This window comes from Triturus cristatus, chromosome 10 (genome assembly GCF_964204655.1).
Source record: "Triturus cristatus chromosome 10, aTriCri1.1, whole genome shotgun sequence".
NCBI classification, from domain to species: Eukaryota; Metazoa; Chordata; class Amphibia; order Caudata; family Salamandridae; genus Triturus; species Triturus cristatus.
In genome coordinates, this window is record NC_140593.1 from 647,335,063 (window position 1) to 647,362,546 (window position 27,484).

The window sequence follows — 27,484 nt, forward strand, 5'->3', positions numbered from 1 at the left end:
CTTTGATCAAGCAATTGAGCAGATCTACAAGCAGTTGTAGCTCCAATTTGGCCGGAGGAAGTGGATCTAGAGGAGATCCTGATTTAATTGAACGTAGGACAGACAGATCACAGTCCAGCAATGACCAAGACTCCATTCTTTGAGCCACGCAAGGCATACCAGAGGAAGAAGAAGAGGGATTCTGACTGGAAGTTGGTTGGAACTCTCTAAAAACACCAGCCTTTAAACTAGCCTCTAATTGCGTTAGAATGATAGTCACCTTATTTATGAAAAATTGTGCTAAATCTGAGCATTGGCACTGAGACAGAAGAGCAGCAGAGGACAGTTTTCTAGGGTCAGACAATTATTTGACAACATCAAAGAGAGTCTTAGAACAGTTCTGAGCCTTTGTGATTTTATCTGAGTGATAGGAAGCTTTTACAGCTCTACAGTGGGCATGATATTTCTTAATGACAGTTTTGTAATTAGTTTTAGCTTTAGCTCATAATATTTCTTCCAAAATCTTTCCAGGCCTTTGCATGTTTTCCTCTCTAGATGAAGCATATCATTAAACCAAGTAGCCGGCGAATGTATTTCACTTGTGGTTTTAACAGTTGAATGAAGAGAAGACTCTAAGGCCTCCCTAATCCAGCTATCTACTAAGAGGTGGTCAGCATCACTGTTCTACGCTAGATTAGGTTTGGAGTTAAGAAGTAAGGTGTTAAAAACTTCTAGTTTGTGCCAGTTTCTAAACTTGTCTTTAAGTTTTGAAGGGCCAGTTGAGAATTGATGAGGTTTCCTAATAAAAAAAGGAACGGCCAAATGGTCAGACAAAGTGAGCGGAAGCGGAGCTGTTGTGGAAAGACCATTCACATTGGAGAAGATGGGATCCAACAGATGCCCCACCTAATGCGTGGGAGTGGAGTTACTGAGAGTTAAATTAAGAGAATTCACATCTTCAATGAGAGTGGAGCCTAGCTTGCAGAAGGGGTCTTCTAAAGGAATATTCAAATCACCCAGTAAGGTAAAATTAGCAGATCTAAGAATAAAAGGGGAAAGATGATTCATAATATTAGCACACCAGGTACTAGCATGTCCTAGGGGCGGTAGATCAATGCTCCTGACATCGTAAAGTTGTATGATAGGGATAACGAAAAGAAGGAGGCCTCGCAGTTTTCGATAGAGATTTTCAATTTTGCATTTAAAACTGTTTTTAAAAATAACCGCAATGCCACCACCTATCTTATGTTGTTTTTCTCTTCTTACCATCAAATACTAGGGGGGAAGGCCTCAATTATATCTAGTACCGAATATTTATTCAACCAAGTCTCTGTAAGAAACAGAGCATCTGGGGACTTTTCTTCCAGGAATTCCAATAGATCCTGTTGATGTCTAGGTAGAGAGTGACAGTTAATACTGTAAAAATGAAATGAGTCCCTGATGTTCTCCTTAGCCCTGTCCTCCATGTCGCTCAGGTGAGCACATGTTTCATTAGGGCCTTGTGATATAAGGTCAAATGAACATTGAGTTCGACAACCTTCCAAACGACCTGGGCGGAGTGATATAAGTTGATGAGAGTCATACCTTTAAGCATCCCTCTGCAGAGAGGCAGAGTGCCTGGGCCCTAGGCATGGTAAGTTGCGGATGGGCGCAGACAGGCTTGCCTTAGGCGCGCCCACTGTGCACGTCTGCTGTACGTCCGCGCCATGGTCGTGTTAAGTAGGACCGGGCGTGAGATGGCTAGACTGCTAACCACAGCAGAGTAACAGATTACCAAAATGGCCGTTAGTAGGAGAAACAGGCACTTAACTCGTGCTACCGCCTCCAATTATCAAACACACAGAAAACAGTTAAAAAATCACCAAACACATTGAAAGATAGCCCTGTGAAATCAGGAGAAAACACGTGCTACCTAATGCAGTGCACCAAATATATCACAAGGGAACAAGGTAAGTATCCAAGCCAAGGACCGCAATATAGTCATTGAGACATAAACTGACAGGTTCATATTCAGTGGCGGCTGGCATGGTGTGGGTGGTGAGCGGGTGCGGGGAGGCGGGAGGAGGGACTGGCGCGGCGGGTGGTGTTACGTGTGGTGCGAATAAAAAAAAATTATAATAAGTTTACCTTGCCCCTGGGTACCACGTCTCTGCTCATGCTTTCCTCATGGAACTCGAGAAACAGGAAGCAGGCCCCACTGACCAATCACAACGCTGCAATGCAGCATTGTGATTGGTATGCACCAAGGCGCCCCTGACCAATCGCAACGCTTCATTGCAGCGTTGTGATCGGCTTTGAGCATCCTGATTCGATGCTCAACCAGGAAATGGGGTCCTGGGCATGTTCTCCATGCAGGCTGTAATGCAGCCTGCATGGAGGATGGGGGAAGTGTGCATGACAGTTTTGTGCGGCCTGAGAGGGCCAACTAAACAGTCACTGTGAACTTAGGAGTGGGCAAACCACTCCTTCCCTGCTCTGATCCCAGAGCTGCCCCGTCCACCCACCCACCCACAAAGCAGCATGAAGTAGCAGAAAATTATAATAACTCAAAATTAATATCATTTTATGTTTCTGCTTCGCACTGCTTAAAAGCAGTTGGGCGACACTCCTCCGCCATAGCACAGGAGCCGCCACTGTTCATATTACTGTATATTTACATCAGAAATTATTCAATAAATGTATGCCAAGGCTGCATTGAAATTCAGTATCCAGATGTATTGCGTCTACACCATATTACATTTGAATATAATTTAATATTGTAAAAGTGAATGGTATCACATTCAGATTGGTATATATAATGAGTGATGTACATTTCTTCAAACATTACTCATGAACAAGTTACTTATCCACTAATTTCCCCAGGCATTAGACTGGATCTGGAAGATTTTTGTGACAGTACTGCTGCATGCCCGGTAGGTGGCGTTGGTCATCTCCGCATGGCACCGCTTACACTGGAAGTGACATCTGTATCACCTATAACATAGGGGCCACATCGCCACTTGCACTTCGGTTACTTTTCATGAATTTTCATGCCAGAAGCACAGAGCCATGAAGTGCACTGACACTGGTGTGTGTAAACTAGGGCCCTGAAAGGGATAAGCCCTGACCCTAGAAATCTGTCCGCAGAGTAGGAAGGATGGGTGGGTCGATAAGAAATCTGCGGCTAGATATGGTCTCTACCAGATAAGCCGTTACCGAAGGTAAGTAACTTGTAATCTGATAGAGCCATCAAGCCACAGATTCATTACCTCTGAATAGATACCCAAGCAATACCATCCCGGAGGTGTGTCTAGTGACAAATTTAGACTAAGAAGTCCTGCAGGAGTGAATGGACAAAGTGCCCGTCCCTGCAGATCTGACTGTCTAGGCAGTAATGCTTGGTAAACGTGTGCAGGGACGCCCACATTGCTGCCTGACAGATGTTCAGGACTAGGATCCATTGTCTAACGCAGTGGTCACAGCCTTAGCTCGGGTGGAATGAGCTCCTAAGCCTTCAGGAGGCTGTTACTTTTCCAGTGCATAGCAGCTCTTGATGCAGAAAATGACCCATCAAGGTGTGGTTCATTTCTGCACCATCCGACCTTTCTTAGCAACAACCTACCCTACGATAAGTTGGTCGTCCATCCGGAACTCTCTTGAAAGGTCAGGGTAGAATGACAATGCTCTTTTTGGGTCCAGACTGTGGAGTCACTCCTCTTCTTTAGAGGGATGTAGAGGAATGTAGAAAGTGGGCAAGGTGACAGATTGGCCCACATGAAATGGTGGTACCACTTGTGACAGGAGAGAGGCCCTAGTATGAAGCATCAGTTTGTCATGAAAAACTGAGAGGAAGGGAGGCTTGGATGATAAAGCCTGCAGCTCACTCACCCTCCTGACCAATGTAATCACCACAATAAATGCAACCACAGCCGCACAGAGGTCCAGCATGTTGATGTGGAGTCCTGATTCCATCGGAGACCAGAGTCCTCTGATCTCCACCTCTCCCAGATGGCCGCCCAATCCCAGGAGTGTTGGATCTGTCACTACTGTGAGATCTGATTGGGAAAGGCAGAGGGGTCTGCCTCTGACCCAGTTGTGGTTCATTAGACACCAATGCAGGTCCTTTGCAGTCCCCTCTGAGATCCGGACCATGTCTGCGAGATTCCCCTGATGGTGCAACCACTGGGACTTTAGGTTCCACTGCAGAGCCCACATTAGCCATCTGGCCAGAGCCACTAGCAGGATGCATTAGGCTGTGAGGCCCTCCAATCTCAGAGTCAGTCTCACCGAAACCCAGGATAGAGGCTGAAGCATCAGCTGAATATCCTGGACTTGCTGCTCTGGGGGATGAGCTCAAAACTGCAATGTGTCCAGAACAGCTGAGATGAAAGGAAGTGCCTGAAAGGGAGTCAGGCGTGACTTCGGCATGTCGATAGTGAAACCCAATGAATGCAGGAGGTCCGTCCTAGTCTGGTGGGGGGGAGACAACAATGTGGGGCGAGCCCACCTTCAGCAGACAGCTGTCGAAATAGGGGGAAGACTGGTACCCCTGATCAGCGCACATGATTAGTGGCCACTGTATGGAATGCAAGAAAGGGGGTAAGCTGAGAAGTAGTTGTATCCAAATGGAAGTTTTATTCTTAAGATCAATCAGGACAGGAACATTGAGTATAAAATGGTTGTAGTAGTATTGAAAGTAGAATCAGGAAAATCAGCCCCACCGGGAGCAGCATCCCTGCTGCTCAGCCCACATACAGCAACTGACAATTCCACTCAAACATACACACAGGGAACATTCTGTGACATCACTTACACTGGCTGAGCAGCAGAGTACAGAACACAGAGAAAGGACTAGACAGAGAAGAGAGCAGGACACCACACACTGCCATCACCTTGGTGAACACCCAGTGCTGAATTAAATCCTGTGGAGGCCTCTGGGCAGTAGAAATTTCGGGGCCCTCCTCGCAAATTATCTCAGAATACTCAAAGCACCAGATTTGTTTACAAACTGACAGCTGCCAAAAGATGACCTTTTAAGAAACAAACTCTTATGTGAATCTGATGTCTCTGGTTTGTGTAATGTATGCTGTAAATGGGTACATTACATTAATACAGTATATTCTCTATAGAGTCTTCCATTTTTTCTTTTTTTTGGGAATAATATTTAAGAAAGCTTGATTGTAATTTTTTTTCAATATCAAATCAATATCATTTTGATCGGTTATCGTGGGACCCCTAAAACAGAGAGGGGCCATAGGCCAGTGCCTACTTTACCTATTTGGTAATGCAGATCTGTGAATGCCTGAGGGGCACTGGTAAGACCAAAAGAGAGCACATTGAACTGAAAATGCTCGTGGCCTACCGTGAACTGCAGGTAAAATGATGAGCAGGCAGGACGGGATGTGAAAATGCATCCTGCAGGTCCAGCACTACTATCCAAACTTCTGGGTCCAGGGCAGACAAGACCTGAGCCAATTTGAGCATCTTGAATGTATCCTTTTTGAGGAAGTAATTGAGGGCTCAGACATCTACCTTGTCCTTTTTCGGGACCAAAATGTAGCGGGAATAGCAACCACAGCCCACTTCACCTGTCTGATGTTATGGACTGACAGTTGTAGAGGTGATGGCGGATCCTGCCACCAACTGGAGGCCCATGATCTAAAAGGGCAAGATTACAAAGGTTTGGAGGCAGTGGCTCCCACGGGGGTGGTGGCTGGACCAGACCGCAGACTGCCCGACCCAGGAGGCCCGTAGAAACCACACTCTCATCCACGCAGAGGCTGGGAAGCTTGTGCGGCTTGGTGGCTGGGATCGGGTTGGTGCGGTTGAAAGCTCCTTCTGGGGCCATGAAAGGAGCAAACGGCAGACTGGAGGTATGGGGCAGCCACAAGACCCACAGACTAGGCCATATCCTGCGAGTCCTGAATGAGCTCCAGCGCCGAGTCTGCCTTGTCTCTGAAGAGACGGGTGCCATCTAAGGGCATGTCCATGAGGAAAGCATGGATCTCCACCGTGAAGGCAGATGTTCTCAGCCAGGCGTGATGTCCAGAGAGTTGGTTGTGTCCAAGCCACAGCGTATATATAGCGAACTTTGCTGCGTCTCTCCCGTCTGTAACTGCTTGAGAGAGAATGTTCCGGGCCTCCTCCGTGACCTGTGGCAGCACTTGTGCAACCGTTTCCCACAGTGTGTGGGAGTAGCAGCCCAATATGCATGCAGTGTTTACTGACCACAATGCAAGGCTCACAGAAGGAAACATTTTCTTTCTAAACCTGTCCAGCCTCTTGTATTCCCTGTCTGGGGTAGTGGCATGGAACACACCATGGGAAGTAGAGGCTTGGACCACCAAGCTCTCCAGGGTAGGATGTTGGGTGAGGACATTTGGGTCCCCTGGAGTGGGGTGGTGGTGGCAGGCACTCGCCCTATTCACAGGAGCCTCTATGCTGGGTTTGGACCAGGTCCCCAGAAGGACATCAGTGAGGGCTTTGCTGAAGTAGTGTTTCCGAGGAGGAGACTCCTGGTTGCTGCACCTCTGTCAAGATGTTAGTCTTGATGACACTGATGGCAATTTGAAGGTCAAAGACCTCGCACACTCTCTGCGCAACAATTGGGTATGTAGCTTTCTTCTCCATCATAGCCACGGAAGGGGGAGAAAGCTTGCTGGTATCTGGAGACGTGTTCAGTCTCCTGACATCACATAGTTCCTCACAGCAGTCCATATACTGCTCATACTTCTACTCTAAATGATCCAGTGGCCCCTTCCAGTCCTTCCAAAGGCATAGCCCTTCAGAAAAGTGCTAAGGCTCTGACCTAGGACACAGGGATCCAGTTGGCGATGGAATCAGCGTCAGAAGATGCAGCTCCAGCTCCTTGTCGTTGGGGATCACAATGGGGCTGGGGCCGCTGGTGGGCACCCATAGCATCTGGTGCCAATCCGGATCCATGAGGGCCTATCTGAGCCACCGGCGCGGAACTATATGGGACCCCTCTGACCCCATGGGCCCAAAGGTGCGTAAGAGGGATCGGGCGGCTGAAAAATGAGACGCATGTCCTCATAAAACTCTTCAATTTAAGCAGGGTTAACTCCAGATCCCAGAAAACTGGGGAGGCACAGAGTCAGTCCAGGAGCAGGTTCTGAGAAACCAGGCCTCAACAGCGATTTTCTTTCGTTGCGTCGGCTAAAGGTTGAGAAGTTGAAGTGCGCTTCAACTTTCCTCTGTTTTTTATATTTTCTACCTGAGTGCCCGGACGATTTTGAGTGAGACGAAGAGGACTTTGGACTTCTAGGATGATCCCAAGACCTTCCTCTCAAACGGGACTGTGACTTCCATGAAATTGCATGCCGGGTCGCTAACAGCTTCAGGGATTGCTCGCGCAAAGCCTACGGTGCCATGACTCGGCAGTGGGAGGATGACTTGAAGTTGTGGTTGCGGTCCAGACACCACAAACACACAAGTGGCGGGTCCGTACAGACATGGCAAAGTGACAGGCATCACATGGTTTAAAATCTGTCTTCCTTGATGATATCCTCGACACACAAGGATGCAAAAAAAACGTTAAAAAAATGTTGACAAAATGTCTTAAATCTCCTATCAAAAAGTGACAGAGAGGTAGCTCTTCTCTCAGATCAGCACTGGTTGGTGTGGAAAGAAAAGAACTTACGTCAGTGCTCCGAAGTGGCACCTATATAGGTGGCATGGACAGCACTTCTGACGCTGCTGCCGACACCACGTGGATCCAACCAATGCCACCTACTGGCACGCAGGGGTACTGCTCATGAAAAAATCTTGTGGATCCAGTCTGATTTCTGGGGAAATTCAAAAATAAGCAATTGGTGGCTAGGGTGAGCAGTCTAAATATCGATAATTTAATTTCGACCTACCATAATATCGAGTCTAGAATATCGTAGGGACAGAATATCGATGTCAAGAATATCGATGGACAGAATATCGACCCTAAGGTAAGTAATATCGATTTTTGTTATATCGATGATAGTAATATCGAAGTTAGTAATATCGATATGAAATATATCGATGTTACTAATATCCATGTCACTAATATCGATATTTATAATATTGTTATGTATTTTATTATGTATTTAATATGTATGTGTTAATTATTTTTTGTTAAGTGTTCTACTGTTTTTAAAATATATGTATACAATTTATATATGTTAATAATGTTTTTTTTAAAGTTAATTTTGTGTTTTAGTACCGTAGCGGGTTGTGGGTTTATAGGGGAATAGGGTGGGAAGTAATTTAATTATATGAATTTAATTATAAATTTTTGGGAATTATAAATTAATTTTAAATATTTTATGCGTTTAAATTCTGTAGCAGGTTGTGGGTTTATAGGGGAACAGGGTGGGAAGTAGTTTAATTATATGAAATTAATTATAAATGTTTAGGAATTATAAATTAATTTGAAATAATTTTTGCGTTTAAATTCTGTAGCGGGTTGTGGGTTTATAGGGGATTAGGGTGGGAAGTAATTTAATAATATGAAATTAATTATACATTTTTAGGAATTATAATTTTTTTTTAAATAATTTTTGCGTTTAAATTCTGTAGCGGGTTGTGGGTTTATAGGGGAAGAGGGTGGGAAGTAATTTAATTGTAATTAAGTAATATTTATATTTATTTATTGGTATTGATAATTATATTATTGTTAATTAAGTATTAATTGGTAATTAATTTTTATTAATTGGTAATTAGTTTTGAATAATTGATTAATTGTTAATTATATTATTGTTAATTAAGTATTAATTGGTAATTACGTTTTTATTAATTGGTAATTAGTTTTGAATAATTGATTAATTGATAATTATGTTAACTGTATTATTTTATTATTTGAGTGTTTCGTGCGTTTATAGGGGAATAGTGTTGGAAGTAATTGAAATCTAATTAAGTAATTATTAAATTTGTAGTTGGGTATTGATAATTAATTAATTGTAGATTAATTATTAATTGGTAAATATTTAAAATAATACTTTTTTGGTTATGAAAAATAATTTATTGTTTATTAATAATCAATTGGTAATAATATATTATTTAGTGATATTTCTAATTAATATATTAATAATAAATTATTAATTGGTAATTAATGTATAATAATTATTATTTTGTGTTAAAAAAATATGTAATTGTTTAAGATTTTTTAATTGGTAATTAATGTTTGATAATTAATTTTTGGTATACAAAATGTAATTGTTCAATAATGTTTAAATTGGTAATTAATATTCCTTAATTATTATTTATTGGTATTTATTAATAATTTTTTTCTAATTAATTATTTATTGGTAGTTATGTTTTTAATAAATATGTATTGGTATTTGTAAGTAATTTTGAGTTATTTAATAATTAAATTATTAATTATTTTAAATAATTATTTTATTTAAAAGTATGTTATTTTTAACTTCTAAGCTATCCAACACTTTCTCTACTGTTGCACTCTCTGGAGTTAGAATAGTAATTTTTACCCCTACGCAATCCAACACTTTCCCTACTGTTGCACTCTCTGGAGTTGGAGTAGTAATTTGTACCCCTACGCTATCCAACACTTTTCCTACAGTTGCACTCTCTGGAGTTGGTATAGTAATTGTTACCCCTACGCTATCCAACACTTTTCCTACTGTTGCACTCTCTGGAGTTGGAATAGTCATTGTTAGTCCTACGCTATCCAACACTTTCCCTACTGTTGCACTCTTTGGAGTTGGAGTACTAATTTTTACCCCTACGCTATCCAACACTTTCCCTACTGTTGCACTCTCTGGAGTTGGAATAGTAATTTGTACCCCTACGCTATCCAACACTTTTCCTACTGTTGCACTCTCTGGAGTTGGAATAGTAATGTTTAACCCTATGCTATCCAACACTTTCCCTACTGTTGCATTCTCTGGAGTTGGAATAGTAATTTGTACCCCTACGCTATCCAACACTTTTCCTACTGTTGCACTCTCTGGAGTTGGAATAGTAATGTTTAACCCTATGCTATCCAACACTTTCCCTACTGTTGCATTCTCTGGAGTTGGAATAGTAATTTTTACCCCTACGCTATCCAACACTTTTCCTACTGTTGCACTCTCTGGAGTTGGAATAGTAATTTTTAACCCTACGCTATCCAACACTTTCCCTACTGTTGCACTCTGTGGAGTTGGAATAGTAATTTTTAGCCCTACGCTATCCAACACTTTCCCTACTGTTGCACTCTTTGGAGTTGGAATAGTAATTGTTACCCCTACGCTATCCAACACTGTCCCTACTGTTGCAGTCTCTGGAGTTGGAATATTAATTTTTACCCCTACGCTATCCAACACTTTCCCTACTGTTGCACTGTCTGGAGTGGGAATTTTAATTTTTACCCCTACGCTATCCAACACTTTCCCTACTGTTGCACTCTCTGGAGTTGGAATAGTAATTTTTACACCTACGCTATCCAACACTTTCCCTACTGTTGCACTCTCTGGAGTTGGAATAGTGATTTTTACCCCTACGCTATCCAACACTTTCCCTACTGTTGCACTCTGTGGAGTTGGAATAGTAATTGTTACCCCTACGCTATACAACAATTTCCCTACTGTTGCACTCTTTGGAGTTGGAATAGTAATTGTTACCCCTACGCTATCCAACACCTTCCCTACTGTTGCAGTCTCTGGAGTTGGAATATTAATTTTTACCCCTACGCTATACAACACTTTCCCTACTGTTGCACTGTCTGGAGTGGGACTTTTAATTTTTACCCCTACGCTATCCAACACTTTCCCTACTGTTGCACTCTCTGGAGTTGGAATAGTAATTTTTACCCCTACACTATCCAACACTTTCCCTACTGTTGCACTCTCTGGAGTTGGAGTACTAATTTTTACCCCTACGCTATCCAACACTTTCCCTACTGTTGCACTCTCTGGATTTGGAATAGTAATTTTTACCCCTACGCTATCCAACACTTTCCCTACTGTTGCACTCTCTGGAGTTGGAATAGTAATTGTTACCCCTACGCTATCCAACCATTTCCCTACTGTTGCACTCTCTGGATTTGGAATAGTAATTTTTACCCCTACGCTATCCAGCACTTTCCCTATTGTTGAACTGTCTGGAGTGGGAATCTTAATTTTTACCCCTACGCTATCCAACACTTTCCCTACTGTTGCACTCTCTGGAGTTGGAGTACTAATTTTTACCCCTACGCTATCCAACACTTTCCCTACTGTTGCACTCTCTGGATTTGGAATTGTAATTGTTACCCCTATGCTATCCAACACTTTCCCTACTGTTGCATTCTCTGGAGTTGCAATAGTAATTTTTATCCCTACGCTATCCAACGCTTTCCCTATTGTTGCAATCTCTGGATTTGGAATAGTAATTTTTAACCCTACGCTATCCAACACTTTCCCTACTGTTGCACTCTCTGGAGTTGGAATAGTAATTTTTACCCCTACGCTATCCAACACTTTCTCTACTGTTGCACTGTCTGGAGTGGGAATCTTAATTTTTACCCCTACGCTATCCAACACTTCCCTACTGTTGCACTCTTTGGAGTTGGAGTACTAATTTTTACCCCCACGCTATCCAACACTTTCCCTACTGTTGCACTCTCTGGAGTTGGAATAGTAATTTGTACCCCTACGCTATCCAACACTTTTCCTACTGTTGCACTCTCTGGAGTTGGAATAGTAATTTTTAACCCTACGCTATCCAACACTTTCCCTACTGTTGCATTCTCTGGAGTTGGAATAGTAATTTTTATCCCTACGCTATCCAACACTTTTCCTACTGTTGCACTCTCTGGATTTGGAATAGTTATTTTTACCCCTTCGCTATCCAACACTTTCCTTACTGTTGCACTCCCTGGAGTCGGAATAGTAATTTATACCTCTACGTTATCCAACACTTTCCCTACTGTTACACTATCTGGAGTGGATATAGTAATTTTTAACCCTACGCCCCCACCGTCTCGAAATTAAAAACTAGAATGCAAACCTTTAAACTTCTCTGCAAAGAGCATTCTCCGAGCAAAACATAGCTGGGATTTAATCTGCTACCACACGCCCCTTTAGTTGACGTCACACGTAGACGCACGCATTTACGATCACGTGACACACGTAAATGCGATCACCTGATTGGTTAGCGCTAGTATTTCTTCCGCTTTCGCTCTGCACTCACCAATATCCGGGCCGAGCAGGACGAAGCCAGGTATTCCACGGGAGTGTGCGAGCATGGAAGTAAGTGGATATTTCTTTCCCCCGTCATCCATTCGGTCCCAGAGAGGTCCACCTGTGAGTACCTAGACAATTCAGTTTCTTCTGTTTTTACCCTCACAGATACTATAGCTCACTACCCCCCTCTCGGACCCATGACGCTAACAATACCTTTGTACTGAGTAAGAGTTCAGCCCCGTTTTTCCATGTTGTTGTTGTTTTTACCAACTTTATTTGTAGTCATGCACTGGAGCAACGGCGCCTGGCAAACACTATGTGCGCTCGTTTCAGCATGCACTCCACTTGAACGAGTCAGCTATTTTTCGGCATACACAATGGCTAAATAGCCCCTGTCGACTGCATATCGCTGGTCGACCAGTCAATACAGTTCTATTTGAACTTTTTCACAGACACAAATAGTGCTAAGTATCGTAATGAAAGACACCTATAAATGTATAGGTCCTCTTAGCCCTTAAGGAGCACCGCACCCTACTGTGGGAGTTTTTTATAACCACATAACGTTATTTAACACAGACTCCCGCGTCACAGCATGGGCCTACCATTTGTGTTCACCTGAATCACATAAAGTATAAGCAATTCAAGTGACACAAAGTGTCTGTCTTTATATATCTTTATGTGTGTTATGTCTGTTTTTGTCTGTTTTTTCTTTACAGGCGTTACTAGCCCCTGAATTATAGGATGGCTTTTTGCGGTATAAGAGTAAGTTGTACCGTATAATAACACCACTGGTTAGGGTGCACCTTAGCGTGTGCATACCGCCGTGGTGCTCCCCATGGTCCTGACGAATGCTTAGCCAACTAGGCATGTTAAGCAGAAACATGTTGACCTATCCATAATTAGGACGAGCCTTGTCCCACCTAATAGGCCGGCTCTTGTCCGACTCACTTGCTTTTATCCGGTTTTTGGTTTGCCAGAATTAAATTGGTTATTGGTTAAAACCATTTACCTTTTAAACTTTCACCTTCCGTTCTATCACAACCAGCTCCGCTGTAATTCAGGCGTTGCAGCACACCAGAGAGGCATTCGGCCTCTCTGGTGGGAACCCGATGATGAAGCATGTCACCAACTAGGTTGGTGAGTGAGGGTTCTTTTAAAACACTATTTTGGTTTTTGCCCACGCCTTTTCTCTTGGTTTGCTCCTTACCTAACTCACTCTTTTGTTGTTGATTTATTATTAACCAGGGGGATCAAGAGTGATTTTCCCTCACCCTCTTGTTGTTATTGTGATATAGTAATTTTTAGCCCTGCGCTATCCAAAATTTTCCTTTATGTTGTTTTTTTGGGAGCTGGAGTAGTAGTTTTATTGTCTCTGCTATTTAATATTTATTTTTATTATTTTAGCTAATGTAGTATATAATTAATTTTAACAATCTTTAAATTAAATGTAATTTTGTAAATTTGTTATACATAATTATTTAATTTTTATTTATGTTATTGTTTTATGTGTGTAATGTGTTTGCAATTTTTAATATTTTTAAATAATTTATAATTTATTACAATAATTATAAAAACATTATTAAGTAAGTATATATATTATATTTTATATGTATATGTTTAATTCATTTTTTATTACATTATATTGATTAATTATTAATTTTTAACATTCTTAAATATATTTAATTATGTTTATTTTATTTATAAGTATTATTATGTTTATTTAACATATTTATTGTAACAAAAAAAAAACAATATTTTTAAAAACGATATTTTTGACATCTATATTTTTTTTCGATATTTTTGCACTTACCATGTTGTAGATAGGATGTCGATATTCTTGACATCGATATTTGTGTTGCGATATTTTTGTAGGTCGATTTTCTGACCTTCGAAATTTTGTCAGAGATCCGGTGGCTAGATGTCTCTATCAGATATAGATATACAGTAATAACACATTCTCAGGTTATCCTCTAAATGACTGTATTGGGAATTTTGTCTCTCCTGTGTAAATAAAGCATAATTTGTCCTTCCAATCTGTGTCTCGAATCAGGACCACAGGGCGTCTCGAATTGCCATGGCCTAGGCCCAGAATGTTCGCTGATAGATCAAGCGCTCTATTGCTAGCTCCGTATGCACTCTCACTAAGGTGCCAAACGCTTCTTTAGGCAACATTTCACATGTCGCTGAACTTGGGGTTACTAAGCACAGCTGGTACCAAAGTTTCTGCTTTCTGCTTCAGGAACTTCATTTCCCAACACCCTTATTAGTTTATTGCTGCCATAGTAAGGTAGATCAGCAGTCTGAAGACAGCTACCACAGTAGTCCACTGGGCCTGGCCTCTGGCCATGCCTAAACTTCTCTGGATGCTGGCACTGTGCCTGTTACTCCCCCCAAGCTCTGCAGGCATCTCTTTGAGGCATATCTTGAATGCTGTGTGCCCATCCTACACTACAAAGAATTAGGACATGCCATGAGGACACTGAGGACTGGATCAGACATTAAAGAATGTTTTCACTTTGCATTCCTTTCACTAGAGCCTATTGTGTCGGTCTTTCACTGTACACAGAAGACACAGGGCCAAAGGTAAACCATTCTACCTCTAAAGGAACTTAAGAAGTGATATAATCTGTGCTGTTCATGAGTATTGACTAAAATGTCAAACATTTTATAAGTAGTTCTGAAGTTTCTAATATTTTCTTCCCCCATTAAATCATATAACCTAACCTTTACTTATATCTCTAACATTACTGCTCAATGATTCCTAAATGTAACTCATAGGTGAGATAATTCTAACTTGAACTCTAAATCTAGTTTTTTGCATCAAACTGTTACCCTAATCTTGGTCTATAGTAATTTCCATCACTAGGCCTAACCTTAACCCATTCTCAAACACTCACTATTTCTATACCTACTCCCTGCTCCAGTTCTATTGTTAACTGTATCCTTAACTGTTAGGCTTGGCTATTTCTGTTGGTTTACCCCCAGACTGTTTGCCTTTTGGCCTCCTGTTTTAGACTCTGTTTTTGTTGGCTTTAGGACTCTGGGCACTTAACCACTGCTATTCAGTGCTAAAGTACATATGCTCTCATGTAAATTGGGTTTATGGATTGGTGTTTCCATGATTGGCTTATTCGATTTACTACTAAGACCCTAGTACAATGCACTGTGTGTGCCCCGGGCCTGTAAATCAAATGCTGCTAGTGGGCCTACAGCACTGATTGTGCCACCCACACAAGCCTCCTTTCAAAGGATTCTCAGACCTTCCACTGCAGTGTCTGCGCACAGTTGTGACTGCCATGTCGACTTGGCAAGTGCACCCACTTGCCAAGCCCTAACCTTTCCTTTTATTACATGTGAGACATCTCTTTAGGTAGGCCCAAGGTACCCCTATTGGCAGGTTGCAATGTATGTGAAAGGTTGAACAGGTACTGATGAATTTGACATGTCCTGATAGTGAAATACAGTGTCATTCATTTTTCACAATGGAAAGGCTATCTGTCTCATAGGCTAGAATGGGAGTTTATGAATACCATCTTATAATTTCCCATTAGGACAAGATATCTTATAACTTCCCATTAGGACAAGATAGAGAAATGGAGTTTAGTATGCCTAAATTCAGAATGTAAAAATGCATCTTTTAGTAAAGAAGATTTTTATGATGTGTGTTTACAAATACCTCTTTCAGAAAGTGGGTATTTTCTTGCTTAGTACATAAAGGGAGTCACTGTTCCGTGTAGAGGAAGAAAGAGGAAGAGACTTTTGTTGTGTGCTACTCTATCTGTGGGGAACAGTGTGTCCTCATCTTAATGCCCTCATACAGCCAGAAGGATGTCATGCTTCATCATTTGGGCTTTGCTCCTCGTCAGGCCGGCGCTGCAATGCCCTACGGGTCCCCCGAAGGGTCTCTTTATTGGAGATCTTTTGATGAGAGGGTGTTTGGGTGCGTGGGTGTAAGTGGCAGTGAAGTCTAAAGTGGTGTGTTAAAAAATGACTGGCGGAAGAGTGGGTACTATTTATTAGGGTGATCCCTCTGTCATTGTTAAAGTGTGTGGTGCTGCTCTAGGGGATATTATGTCCCTCTGTAGCTGGATATATGTCCCTAATGAACATATATAACGGTCAACATGTTTCGCGCTTCTTCAGGACCAAAGGGAGTTTAATTTTAGTATCAGTGGCGGCCTGAACTAACTAGTGCCCCTCATTCTGTAGAAGGGAGTAGCGTTTCCCTCAATATTAAAATCAGGACCTCATGAGATCAGTGAGGGCACTCAGGAAGGTTCTCTCGTAGTAGCAGGGCCGATCCACCTGAGTGCTTCTCCCTGTCTCTGCCGGTTGTTTTAACAATGAGAGAGGGATCACCCTAATAAATAGTACCCACTCTCCCTCCAAACAGCTTCTCATCAAAAGATCTCCAATAAAGAGACCTTTCGGGGGACCCGTAGGGCATTGCAGCACCGGCCCGACGAGGAGCAAAGCCCAAATGATGAAGCATGACATCCACGACAAAAGTCTCTTCCTCTTTCTTCCTCTACAAGGAACAGTGACTCCCTTTATGCACTAGTCAATCAATCAATCAATCAAAAGACCTTTATTCGAATTACTTGAATTCATAAAAGTACAGACATAAAAACAATTCATTATTACAATATACAAGATACAATAACTTTAAAAATTGAAAAGGGAACTAAAACAGCAATCTTTCAGGGGTTTTCCATCATATTACGTACACGGGTTATTAGTCTTAAAAAGGTACTAGTACGAAAGGTCAGTTCCTCTGTATCCAGGGAGAGTAACATCCGACGGGACTCCTCCAGGGAGAGGGGTCTTTGTTTTCTAAAATAAGGTGTTAAAACCAGTTAATATATTTTAAATAAAATTTACAGAAAAATAAAAAATGCAGGTCATTCTGTTTACTGGTACCATCACAGGGGCAGGGGTTACATTCTGTGGGGTGATTATAACCCAAGGGGAAACCCAACAAAAATTTTATGGAGCCTGCCCTTAATCGAAATAACAGGGACCTCTCCCAGCTAGACATAGGAAGAGTAAGATAAAGTGGGAGGGGTTGCCTGGGCAGGTCATTCTCCATGTATCCAACAACGGTGGATTTGGATATTTCCCTTTCCATCCTTTCTGTTTCAAAGAGTACATATAGTGCTTGTCTAACCTCTACCTTATCATGACATCCGATTCTGGAGGGATCTGAGAAGAGATCTCCTTTGTTCACGGCACTTAATAATTTTAAAACTCCAGCAAGCCATGGGATTGAGAGACCGTGATCACATTTAAGGCAATCCTTAATTATATCTTGTGTTAAGGAGGCTGCGTTGTTCCTCCAGATTCTCAACCAGAATAAGGCTGGTCTGCTTCTAATAAAATCACAGATGTAAGGGAGGTTTAGCTCTTTGTGACAGATAAATTCAGAGGACGAGATTGGGGCACCCAATACTTTCCTACAGAAATTTGTCTCTTCTCGTTGGATACCGGGGTTTTTAGCAGGGGCCCAAACTTCAGCCCCATAAGTGGCAACAGGAATACACTGCAATCTAAAAAAATTTAAAATAGCACTGGTTGCACCTAATTTCTTAGGGCGTGGGAGACTCAATATTGAGTTGATGGCCTTCGAGAACTTACTCGTGGCGTAGGCAAAATGCCCACTCCATGAGTTGTTCGCAGCGAAAGCCACCCCAAGATATATAAAAGAATTTACAGAATCTAGTTTATCAGACCCGATATGGATGGTATTAAGTTTCCGTTTGCCAGGTCCGCATGACATAACAAAAGATTTTTTAAAATTCACATGCAGGTCTAGGCCCTCCATATGATGTACAAAATTTTCCACAAGCAGACGGAGGGCGTTAGGGGTGCGGCCCATAAGGACCGCATCATCTGCGTATAGTAGAACTGGCAAAGGATGCCCCTGGACAGTTGGCACATCTCTAGTTACTTGTTTTAAAACCTTTGCTATGCCATTAATGTAAATGATAAACAACAGGGGTGCTAAAACGCACCCCTGTCTAACCCCCCTGCCGATTTTTATAGCTCCGGAGACTTCCCCTCCCAGCCCAATCCTGACTTGCGCCCTGAGATCCGTATGGAGATACGCCAGGAAGTGCACTAGAGGCTCGTCCAGTCCATAATTGAGAAGCATGGACCACAGTTTTGATCTGTTTACCAGATCAAACGCAGATGAAAGATCCATAAAAGCGAGATATATAGGGGACGATCGAGCAACGGTATACTTATCAATTATTAATTTTAAATTCAAACATTGCTCGACCGTGCCCACCCCACTCCTGAATCCCATCTGACATGGATCCAGTAGGTCAGAATCTTCCGCCCACTCTACCACCCTGTTATAAATAACTCGCCCGAGTATTTTTAGAGTGTTGTCCAAAAGCGAGATTGGGCGGTAGTTAGCTGGGTCTGACCTATCGCCCTTTTTATAGATTGGGACTATGATGCTGGAAGACCATGTCTTAGGGATGGGCATTCTTGACAAACTGTTAAAAACATTGTATAAAATTGGTGCCCATAGATCTGAACTATACTTTATAATATCTATAGGAAGACCATCTGGTCCGGGGGCCTTGTTGCCAAGGCTCTCTCTGACGGCTGTCACCACCTCGGAAAGATCAATCCGCAGGTCACGCAGCTGTCCCAGATCTGGGGTAATTATTTCCTCAAAGGGAGCAGCATATATGTTGGAAAAGTGGGCTTCCCAAGTGCTACTGGTTATATTGCAGCCAATTGGGGATAAATGTTTACCCATGTCGCGCATTTTCCTGACAGCGGACCAAAATGGCCCACTGCTCTTCAGATTGGCGCTAACGACCAGGGACTCCCACTGTTCCATCAAAAGTGCCGCCTTTCTTTCAGCTATTTTTTGTTTATAGAATTTCCTAGCTGTTTGTACCTCCACTATATTCCTTGGCTTAGTGGTTAATACCCTGCGTAGTTCCCTATTTGCCATAGAACAGGCAGAGTCGAACCATCTTGGGTCTTTCGCCTTCGTGGGTAGTGGGACTAACAAATAATTTTTGATTGCCACGCATAGTTTGCCAAAGTCGGTAACTATTCTGTGGCAATCCCCGTCGGGTGATAAACAAGAATTTATTAATACTGGGTGATCATTTTTTACCCGATCAAGTAGGGCTTCGCAATCAATTCCCCTCCATTTTAGGCGGAGACCATCACCTGATGGTATAATATCTCTTGCGCCATTAAATTTGGAATATACTGGGCTAGGGCCCAAATACAAAGTGACTGTAAGGGGGTTATGATCTCCGTATAATGTCTCTACCACATTTGAGTCTGTGACACGATCTATTAGGTAGGGGGATGTGAAAATAAAATCAATCGTCGAAGATGAATCTCTCCCTCTATGCGTGGGAGCACAGATCATCCTGGGAGATTGGCTTGCTTCCATTACATTAATAAGGATGTGTTCATTTAATATCTTAACGAGCTCAGTACCTCTACGGTCTGCTGAATCTGGATAGCTTTTGTCCTCTAATCGATGCTTTCCTGGAATTTTCGCGTTAAAATCACCCCCAATAAGAATCCCTGACTTCTCATCTAGACCTATATTCATGTTCATTTCAAGGTGTACCAACAAATTAGAAAGTGCTATATAGTTCTGATTTGGTGTCGAATTAAAATCATTATTATAAAAATTAATTAAATACATCTTGGTCTTTCGCTTGTATTCAATACTAGTCACTTCTCGGGAGAAAGGGTCACTGGACCTAATAATCAGCTCTTAGTGTCCCCCCTCTCTATAAATTTGATTATTTTCTTGCTTAGCCCTCCTGTGTGCCTCTGCTGGGTTGTTGATTGACTGTCTGGCTTTTGAGTGACAGGGGCTGGGAATGTGCATTCACTGTAGACAGCCACGGGGGAGGGGTCGAAGTGTGTCCTGCCTTTCCTGGATGAGTGAGGCCTGGGCTGAATAGACCTGAGGTGCATTCAGAGTAGTGGGAGGAGTTTCACTAGCCCATGAATAGGCCTGTTCTGCATTTAGAGTTGTGGGAGGAAAATTCCCTTGCACCTGAATGGGCCTGGTCAGCCTTGGACAATGCTGTCTCCACCTCCTGGCGGGAAGCTGAACGAGAGAGAACAGAACTGGTTTGGGATGAGTACAGATACTCTCTTCCCAAAAGAACAAAGAGAAACAAAGTATAAATATTGGGGCCCAGACCCCAGAACTTTAGATTACAGCTGAACTAAGGAACCTGCCAGGCAGAAGAGCTGGAAAAGCTGTCAGGAGAAACTGCCACTTTGCTGCGTGCTCTGCTGTGTTGGCCTGCTGATTGCTGCTTCTGTCCTGGACAGGGAAAGGACTGGTTTGTACTTTCATCATCCTGCTGTTAGAGTTTTTTTCCAAGGGCTTGAAGTTGAGCTTGCCTCCTGTTAGAAGTCTCAAGGAGATAAAAGACTTCAGTGAACTCACTGGAATCAAGGAAACTGCCAAGAAGAAGAGCTGGAAAAACTGCTAGGAGGAGTTCTGCCCTGTCGCTGTGTTGTTGCTTTGTTGGGTTGGCCTGCAGTTGCTGCTTCTGCCTTGGGCAGTAAAAGGACAGAACTGAGCTTTCTTTACTTGTGCTGAGCATCTCCAAGGGCTTGAAATAGAGCATGTCTCCTGTTCATGAAATCTCAGGGGCAGCAAAGACTTCACTTACCTCTAGGTACCGCCTCAGGAATCGTGGGTTTCAGTTGCCACAGTGGGGGAGGCATCAATACCACTGCTGGCTCCGTGTCCTGAAGGCACCACAGAGGGCACTGCCACACTTCGCAACGCAAGCCTGGTCTCACTGACGACGATGACTGCCGCCGCCACCGAGCCGCTGCTTCCACCGCAACCTGTGGGCATTACACTGCCTCGCTTCACTCTGCTGCCCTGGTCTCACCAACAACGTCGCTGCCCACGACACCTGTGACCGCACCATGGTTTGGAGGCAGCACTCATAAGTTACACAACACACTGCCCCGTCTCACACTGCAGTCTGGGCCGACCGACGCCACTCCCAGTAACTGGCACTGTCGCTTGCACATTGACCTGCCTGCACCGCAGCAAGCACCGCCTCCCTCTGCACAGCAGCCCTGGTCTTACCAACGTCGCTGGACGACGGTTACCGAACTGCTGCCTGCACTACGACTGGAAGGCACCACAAGCCTCACCGCTACGCTTCACATCGCAACCGTGACAGTTGCTACAACCGACCCGCACTGATGTGGTTGGCCAGAACCAAAGGTACTGTTTAAGAAGTCTGCTGACACAAACGCTGGTCCGCACCGACGCAATCGGCCGGAACTGTTGAATTCTGTTTTCAGCACCGCGGTAGCACCGGACAGAGCTACCGCCTTCAAGGAACTGGATTTTTAAGTCATACTTGCAAAGTGCCTATTTTTGATTACTGTATGTCTTTTATCGTTTTGGTCGTGTTTACACAGATAAATATTGGTTATTTTTCTAAAACTGGTGTGGTGTCCCTTTGTAGTGTTTTCATTGTATGACTGTTGATTATGTTCAAATGCTTCACACACTGCCTCGGAGATAAGCCTGACTGCTTGTGCCAAGCTACCAAGGGGGTGAGCAGGAGTTATTTCAGTAGTGTATATCCATATCCTGACTAGAAAGAAGGATCCCTATTTGGACAAAGGTTCAAACCATTGCCTAGTAGAGACCCCTATTTCTAACATTAACCCTTACTTTAACTCTAACCCTTATCCAAACATACCAAATAACCCGGTCTCAAAGTATTACCATCATCCTCACCTAGCCCTCGTCTACAACTTTAATCCTAGCTCTACACTGAGTTCAGGAAATTTAATTCATTCTACTCCTAAACCTAATTTTGTTCCTTTAATTTGTTATTCTACCCAATGTTATTTTAAATAGCTTTTTTATTCATTTTATATTTTCTCGCTTTGTTTTGTCACTATTTTCTTTTCTCATTTTTTTCAGAGATTTTGGAGCATAATGGGAAGTGGGTGATACGGAAATACACTACCTTCCAGGGACAAAAGTAATTTATCACAGTACTACTTTGTGCCTCTCTCATGTGAACATTAATTGGCGAGTACTAGTACGTTAGGTAAGTGTAGTTGCTGAAGAACGGCCAACAACCCCCTTTGGTTGCAAGCACGCTGCTCCTAAAAAGCACAGGCAGGGAATTTTTCCACTTCTTCCGTTTACAACATGTAGAACAAAAATGAACTCTTCCCTCAGATATATAAGACAAATGCAATAACGGAAGTAGTAGTGTGAGCTTTCCATATACAAGTGCAGCATGAGCAGTGGCAGCAAGTTTCTATTACACAAAGTTCAGATTCGCCACAGGTAGAACAAATGCAGGTGCCTTTAATACAAAACATGCCTAGCCCAGGCAGAAGCAACAAGGTCATCCCCACAGGAAGAACAACAGAGGCAAGCCAGAAACTGCCTATCTGCCTAGATGTGGTGTTTGGACTGCCCAACATAACAATATGGACTAGAAGGAGGGCCTGTGAATAAACATGACTAAAAGCGGTAGTAGCTGTCATAAATGGATATAGTGAGCAGCATCCCCTAGACAGTGGCTGTCAGAACTGGAGATAGGGAGGCATTCTCTAGTCTATTGATTGCTGAAACAGCCATGAATTTGCTTCTAATGTGCAGCTTATAAACGCTGAATAACAGATGAAGCCAAGCAACCCTTCAAGCTGTCTCTCCCCAGAGATACGAATAACCCATCAGTCAAACAGGTTTGTCATGCCTTGGGGAGGTTCAAGTCTTGCTTGCAAAGACCTGCAAGGTGTGGAGCTGCAAGATGGTTTGTACACCTGAACCTACCGAAGAGTGAAAGGCGGATGTGTCTAGCAAGGTGGCCACTTGGTGGTGAGTAAAGAGAAAAGAAGATTCATCCAGGCCTGCTTTTTCCAGATCACCCGAGAGAATCTCCCGAAACACCTGTAGAACATCTGTATGGAGACAGAACAGAGCAAACTCTCATTAGCATTCATTAGACAAACACCCAATAGCTGCAGCACATCTGTGCACAGAGAAGAGGTCAGTTTTCTAACACACTTATGATTCAGACAAGCAGTGTAAATATACCTAGTTGTCCATCTAGAAACATACTCTCAAATTTCTTTTCTCAGACTGGAGGATATTAAATTGCACTAATTTAAAGCATGTGCTAACAGAGGCATTTGAAAAGTGTGTGCAAGCCCTTACCAATTCAGTTTCAGTGAACTATTCTGAGCAGTTCTACTTCCATCTTTTCCTTTCCACTAGTTTATGGGTCAGTTTTTGTGCTTGTAGGGTTTTGTAAAGTGAGGTAAAGGGTCTCCCACACGGTGTCAATGACAGTAACTCTCTCATGGTTTATGTTTTTTCCAGTATGTGTGGGGTCTGTTTCCAGGCCTCCCCTGGTACCCCGGCCAGTTTGGCATGCAGCAAGAACCCTCCTGGAGTGACTCTGAACTGGTTGTGCATCCCCTGGAATGACAGTATCTTGACATTTCCATGTACATTGTTCCTTTTGAAGCAGCTTCATCAATCCACCTAGTTTTAGTCATATCTCTTCAAATGTTCCCGAATTGTAGCAATCCCCAATGTGTCATCTCCTGTGCATATTGTGTTTTCCTAATTTGTTCCTAGCTGTCCAGTCAACGATTTGTCCCATTAAGTGCAACACCCACAGCCATTAGTAAGTGATCTATCTCCACCCCTCTTCAGCACGTTTTTTGGCCCCTCAGTCAGCCAGCCAACAGTGCGTTGGTAAGCAAGATAATAGTGGTTGAAGACCGGGAGTGCTAGTCCTCCATCTTCATTGCTTCATAACTGCTAAGTTTTCTCTGCTGTATAAATCAGGTCTTTAAACAGTGTCTTTGATAAGACCCACATGGCACCCTGAAAACTGCATTCGCATCTGTGCAACATCACCATTTTTGGTAATTTGCCATGACCCCCATAGATAAAGAAACTGTGATCCAAAACACTATCCAAGTAATTCACAATTCAGGTAGCTGGTCAAGTGTATAACCCTCTAGAGTACCCAGTAGGAAAAGAGTCACCTTTCACCTAATGGTTCTGAATCCCGTCACAAGTCCCAAAAATCTAATTCCTCAAGTTTCAACAAGACCAACTCATGAAGTAGAAGACCATATTGTCACTGTATGGGGCATAAGTATTATCCTTGCAGTGTATAATCCTCAGTTCTCCAAGTTGTATCTGAGCATACAAACTAGCAACTCCATTATTAGGGAAAACAGCAACAAGAATTCTCACCACTCTGATATAACATTACCTTCATTACTTTGACATTTGGAGCTGAAAATAAATATTTTAGCTCATGGTGAGAATAGGTCGAAATTTTATACGGTGGAACACTTCTTGCATTAATTGCCAGGTAACTGTATCAAAAGCATTTTTGATCTCTAGTGGTACAATTAATGATTCTTACCATCTTTGGACAATTATTCATAACATGTGAGAGCCATCTAGAGTTTATGACTTTATTTAATTCTGGGTTAAACTGGCTTTGGCCTGGGTATACTAAAGCAGTCATCACCCTCCTCTAGTCTAGATGATAGTGCTTTGATGAGCTGTTTGGTATCTACTTTTAACATTTTAACATTGGCAGGGGCCTATGCCCTTTAAAATCATGAAGGTCCATGCTTGGGTTCTGCACCTTTTAGATAAGAATGTTCCCTTATGACATCAGCCATCAACACATGTCTTCACCCTATGTTTAGACACTCAGAAGCTTGTCAGCTATCAGTTCAGAATGTGTATGATCAGAAACAATAGGCTTCTCATCAGTACCTAGTATAATTCCCCTCTGCATAGCCTATACTGCTGCTAGCATGTCTTCCTGGGCAAGGTTTCTCTCTAATACCATTTTCAGGCCTTGTGTGAGTCTAGGCAGTTTGCTGAGACATAATCTCAAATGTATTCTATATCTGGGCAGTGCAGTTGAGTATACAGTAATTGGAAGTATCTAACAAAGGTGTTATTAATAGCCACTTGTGTATTTTCTGTCTCAATGATTTGTTAGGTACTGCCTGTATATCTCTTCTTCGCTGTCACCATTGAAGAAACCAAGCAAGCATCCGTTTGTCTCCCTCCCTATTACATTTTTCACTTTATTGAGTGTGAGAATTTAGACAGCGTGTCACATAAGTTATTTGGTTTCTTCTATTCTTGCAATATTTCCAGCCTTTTCCCTAGTTCCATCAGGGAATTGGGTTCTAGCTCTGTATTTTGTGCTCTAGGTGTTTGATTGTTATCCTAGGGGCATTATGGTGCTATCAAACTTGCCCTTATCAGTCTCCCACACAAACCACTTTCATGGCCTTCCATTCAGTACCACATGAGCTGCTTGTACCCCAGTTACTTTCAAAATAGTTGTGCATTTCAAGTCTCAGGTAAGCTTTGACCCAGTGGGTATTCAAATTTAGCTTTGCCTCCAATATAAACTGAGTGAACATGTGGGAGCAATCACGTACCAGTTGTTTTAGCTATTTGGGCTGGTATCTCATCATATTGTTGCTCTAATCACCAGACAAGAAGTCACTCAAGCCACACTTTCAGCAAGGCACAGCAGCTCCTATACACAAAGCGTTCCAGTCTCACTTTCAATAAATTCAGGTCTTCTAGTCTGTGGAAGCTGGATGGAACCCTAAAAGGACTCGTTTCTGTTGGTCCTTCCCTGCCAGGAGGCCAGGCCAACTGTGGCAAAACCACACCTATTCATCCAGCAGTTCACTTCAGTTTTAGTTTGCTACACAGTCTGTGCAGATTCAGGCAAGGGTGAATCCACAATGGAAATTTCCAGTCCCAGCTTTATTTTGTTTGGTTTCTCAAAGTGATTCAATTTCCCCTGTTCAGCTCTCACAAGGCAGGACTGTGGTTGGGTTTCTCTCAAACTGCAAACAGGATCAGGCCAATCCTTTTGTCTGGGCACTCTGTTCTGCCACTTGTCGACTTCACGGCACCTTAAGGCATCACCCAATGGCACAGTTTCTAAATGCTTGAAGGTCTCATCAGCGGAACCTACTCATCAGCCTCACAACCATGTCAAGAGCAACAGGACACAGTTCTGCACCACAAAACCTCCTGCCCAGACATCAGCTCTAGGATTATGGCTCATCACACTGCAGATCTCTCACCTCTCTTCCAGTTCCCTCTCTTCCATCATCATGACTCCCCTCTCAGTGGTCAGCCTGGTCTGCGGTCTGGAGCCCAACCATGAGGCTGCTTTGTAGACCATGCAGAGAAACCTGCTAATCTCCAAGCAGGAGCATCATGTTTCATGCCCTCAGGAACCAGCTTGGCCCAAGTCTGGAAGGAGAAATGAGGAGCGATGGGCAGCACTCAGGGGACTGCTTCAAAGCAGTGACTTAAGGTCACCAGAAATATTTTACTTCTTTTGCATTTGGATCTTGTATGCTTCATTTTCCAGCATGCCCTGATATGTCTGCTTCATTTTTGTATCAGGATCTTATTGGAGACAATGGAATTTTGGTTGAATGTTCCTAGATTACATCCATTCAACTATGTTGGGGAGTCATGCATCCCCCTCAAATTCTCTACACAAACACAGTACATGTAGGACAACTGTGGTTAGAGAAGAGGAAGTGGCTTACTAACAGAGGCTCACATTGTGTACACATAGACACACAACTCAGGGACAATCCACATATGCATCCCTGTTGGGACTGTCCATTGCCAGCCAAAAGGTGTTAATTTGCCTTCTAACTCCAAATCCACTTGGATCACCAAGAAATGTCTAAACGTGTGCAAAGTAAGTGTTATTACAGGAAAGCTTTAACAAAATTGAATTTTAAGTAACTCCACTAGACATAAATAACATTTGACTACATTGTCAGGTTAATCATAGTGATGCTAGAAGGAGCCCTCTCTCAAAAGCACACACATATGCACAGACCCACAAAATACCCACATTATTATTTAGCAACTGAGTTGGAGGAGTCAGTTTTTAAACAGACTTTATGGAGACAAACACAAGTAGATTGACAATACCAACACCATGTTCATTCAAAGACATGTAGTGATCAGGCTGTAATATATTACCACACACCGTACAAAGACTGACGTACACTCATGCACAAATACACACACATTCCAGAACAAATGCAATGAGATTGTTTTTCAGATGTCCACTATCTATGAGGAAGACACTTATGCACACATGCATCCTTAACAGTCAATGCACCCGATATACATATGCATCAGAATGACCTCCAAATGTTACAGTTCCATGTAGATCAGGCACCAGACAATGGCGCAGCTCCCTCCTTTTCCCTTCTGATACATCCAGACCAATGTACTGCAGGACCTGTAAGAAAAAGATCAGATGTGAAGT

At 42.7% G+C, this 27,484-nt stretch overlaps 1 protein-coding gene across 2 annotated transcripts in view; it reads right to left on the bottom strand.

The window, feature by feature from the left end:
* LOC146789845 (syntaxin-binding protein 4-like) overlaps nt 1-27,484 on the bottom strand; it is a 1,170,683-nt gene that overhangs the window by 502,364 nt on the left and 640,835 nt on the right. For both annotated transcript variants that reach the window (XM_085632209.1, XM_085632208.1), the window contains exons 13-14: nt 27,361-27,457; nt 22,945-23,072 (exon numbers count right to left, since the gene is read on the bottom strand). In XM_085632209.1, coding sequence (XP_085488335.1) covers nt 22,945-23,072; nt 27,361-27,457 — 225 coding nt within the window. The remainder of the gene's footprint in view (nt 1-22,944; nt 23,073-27,360; nt 27,458-27,484) is intronic.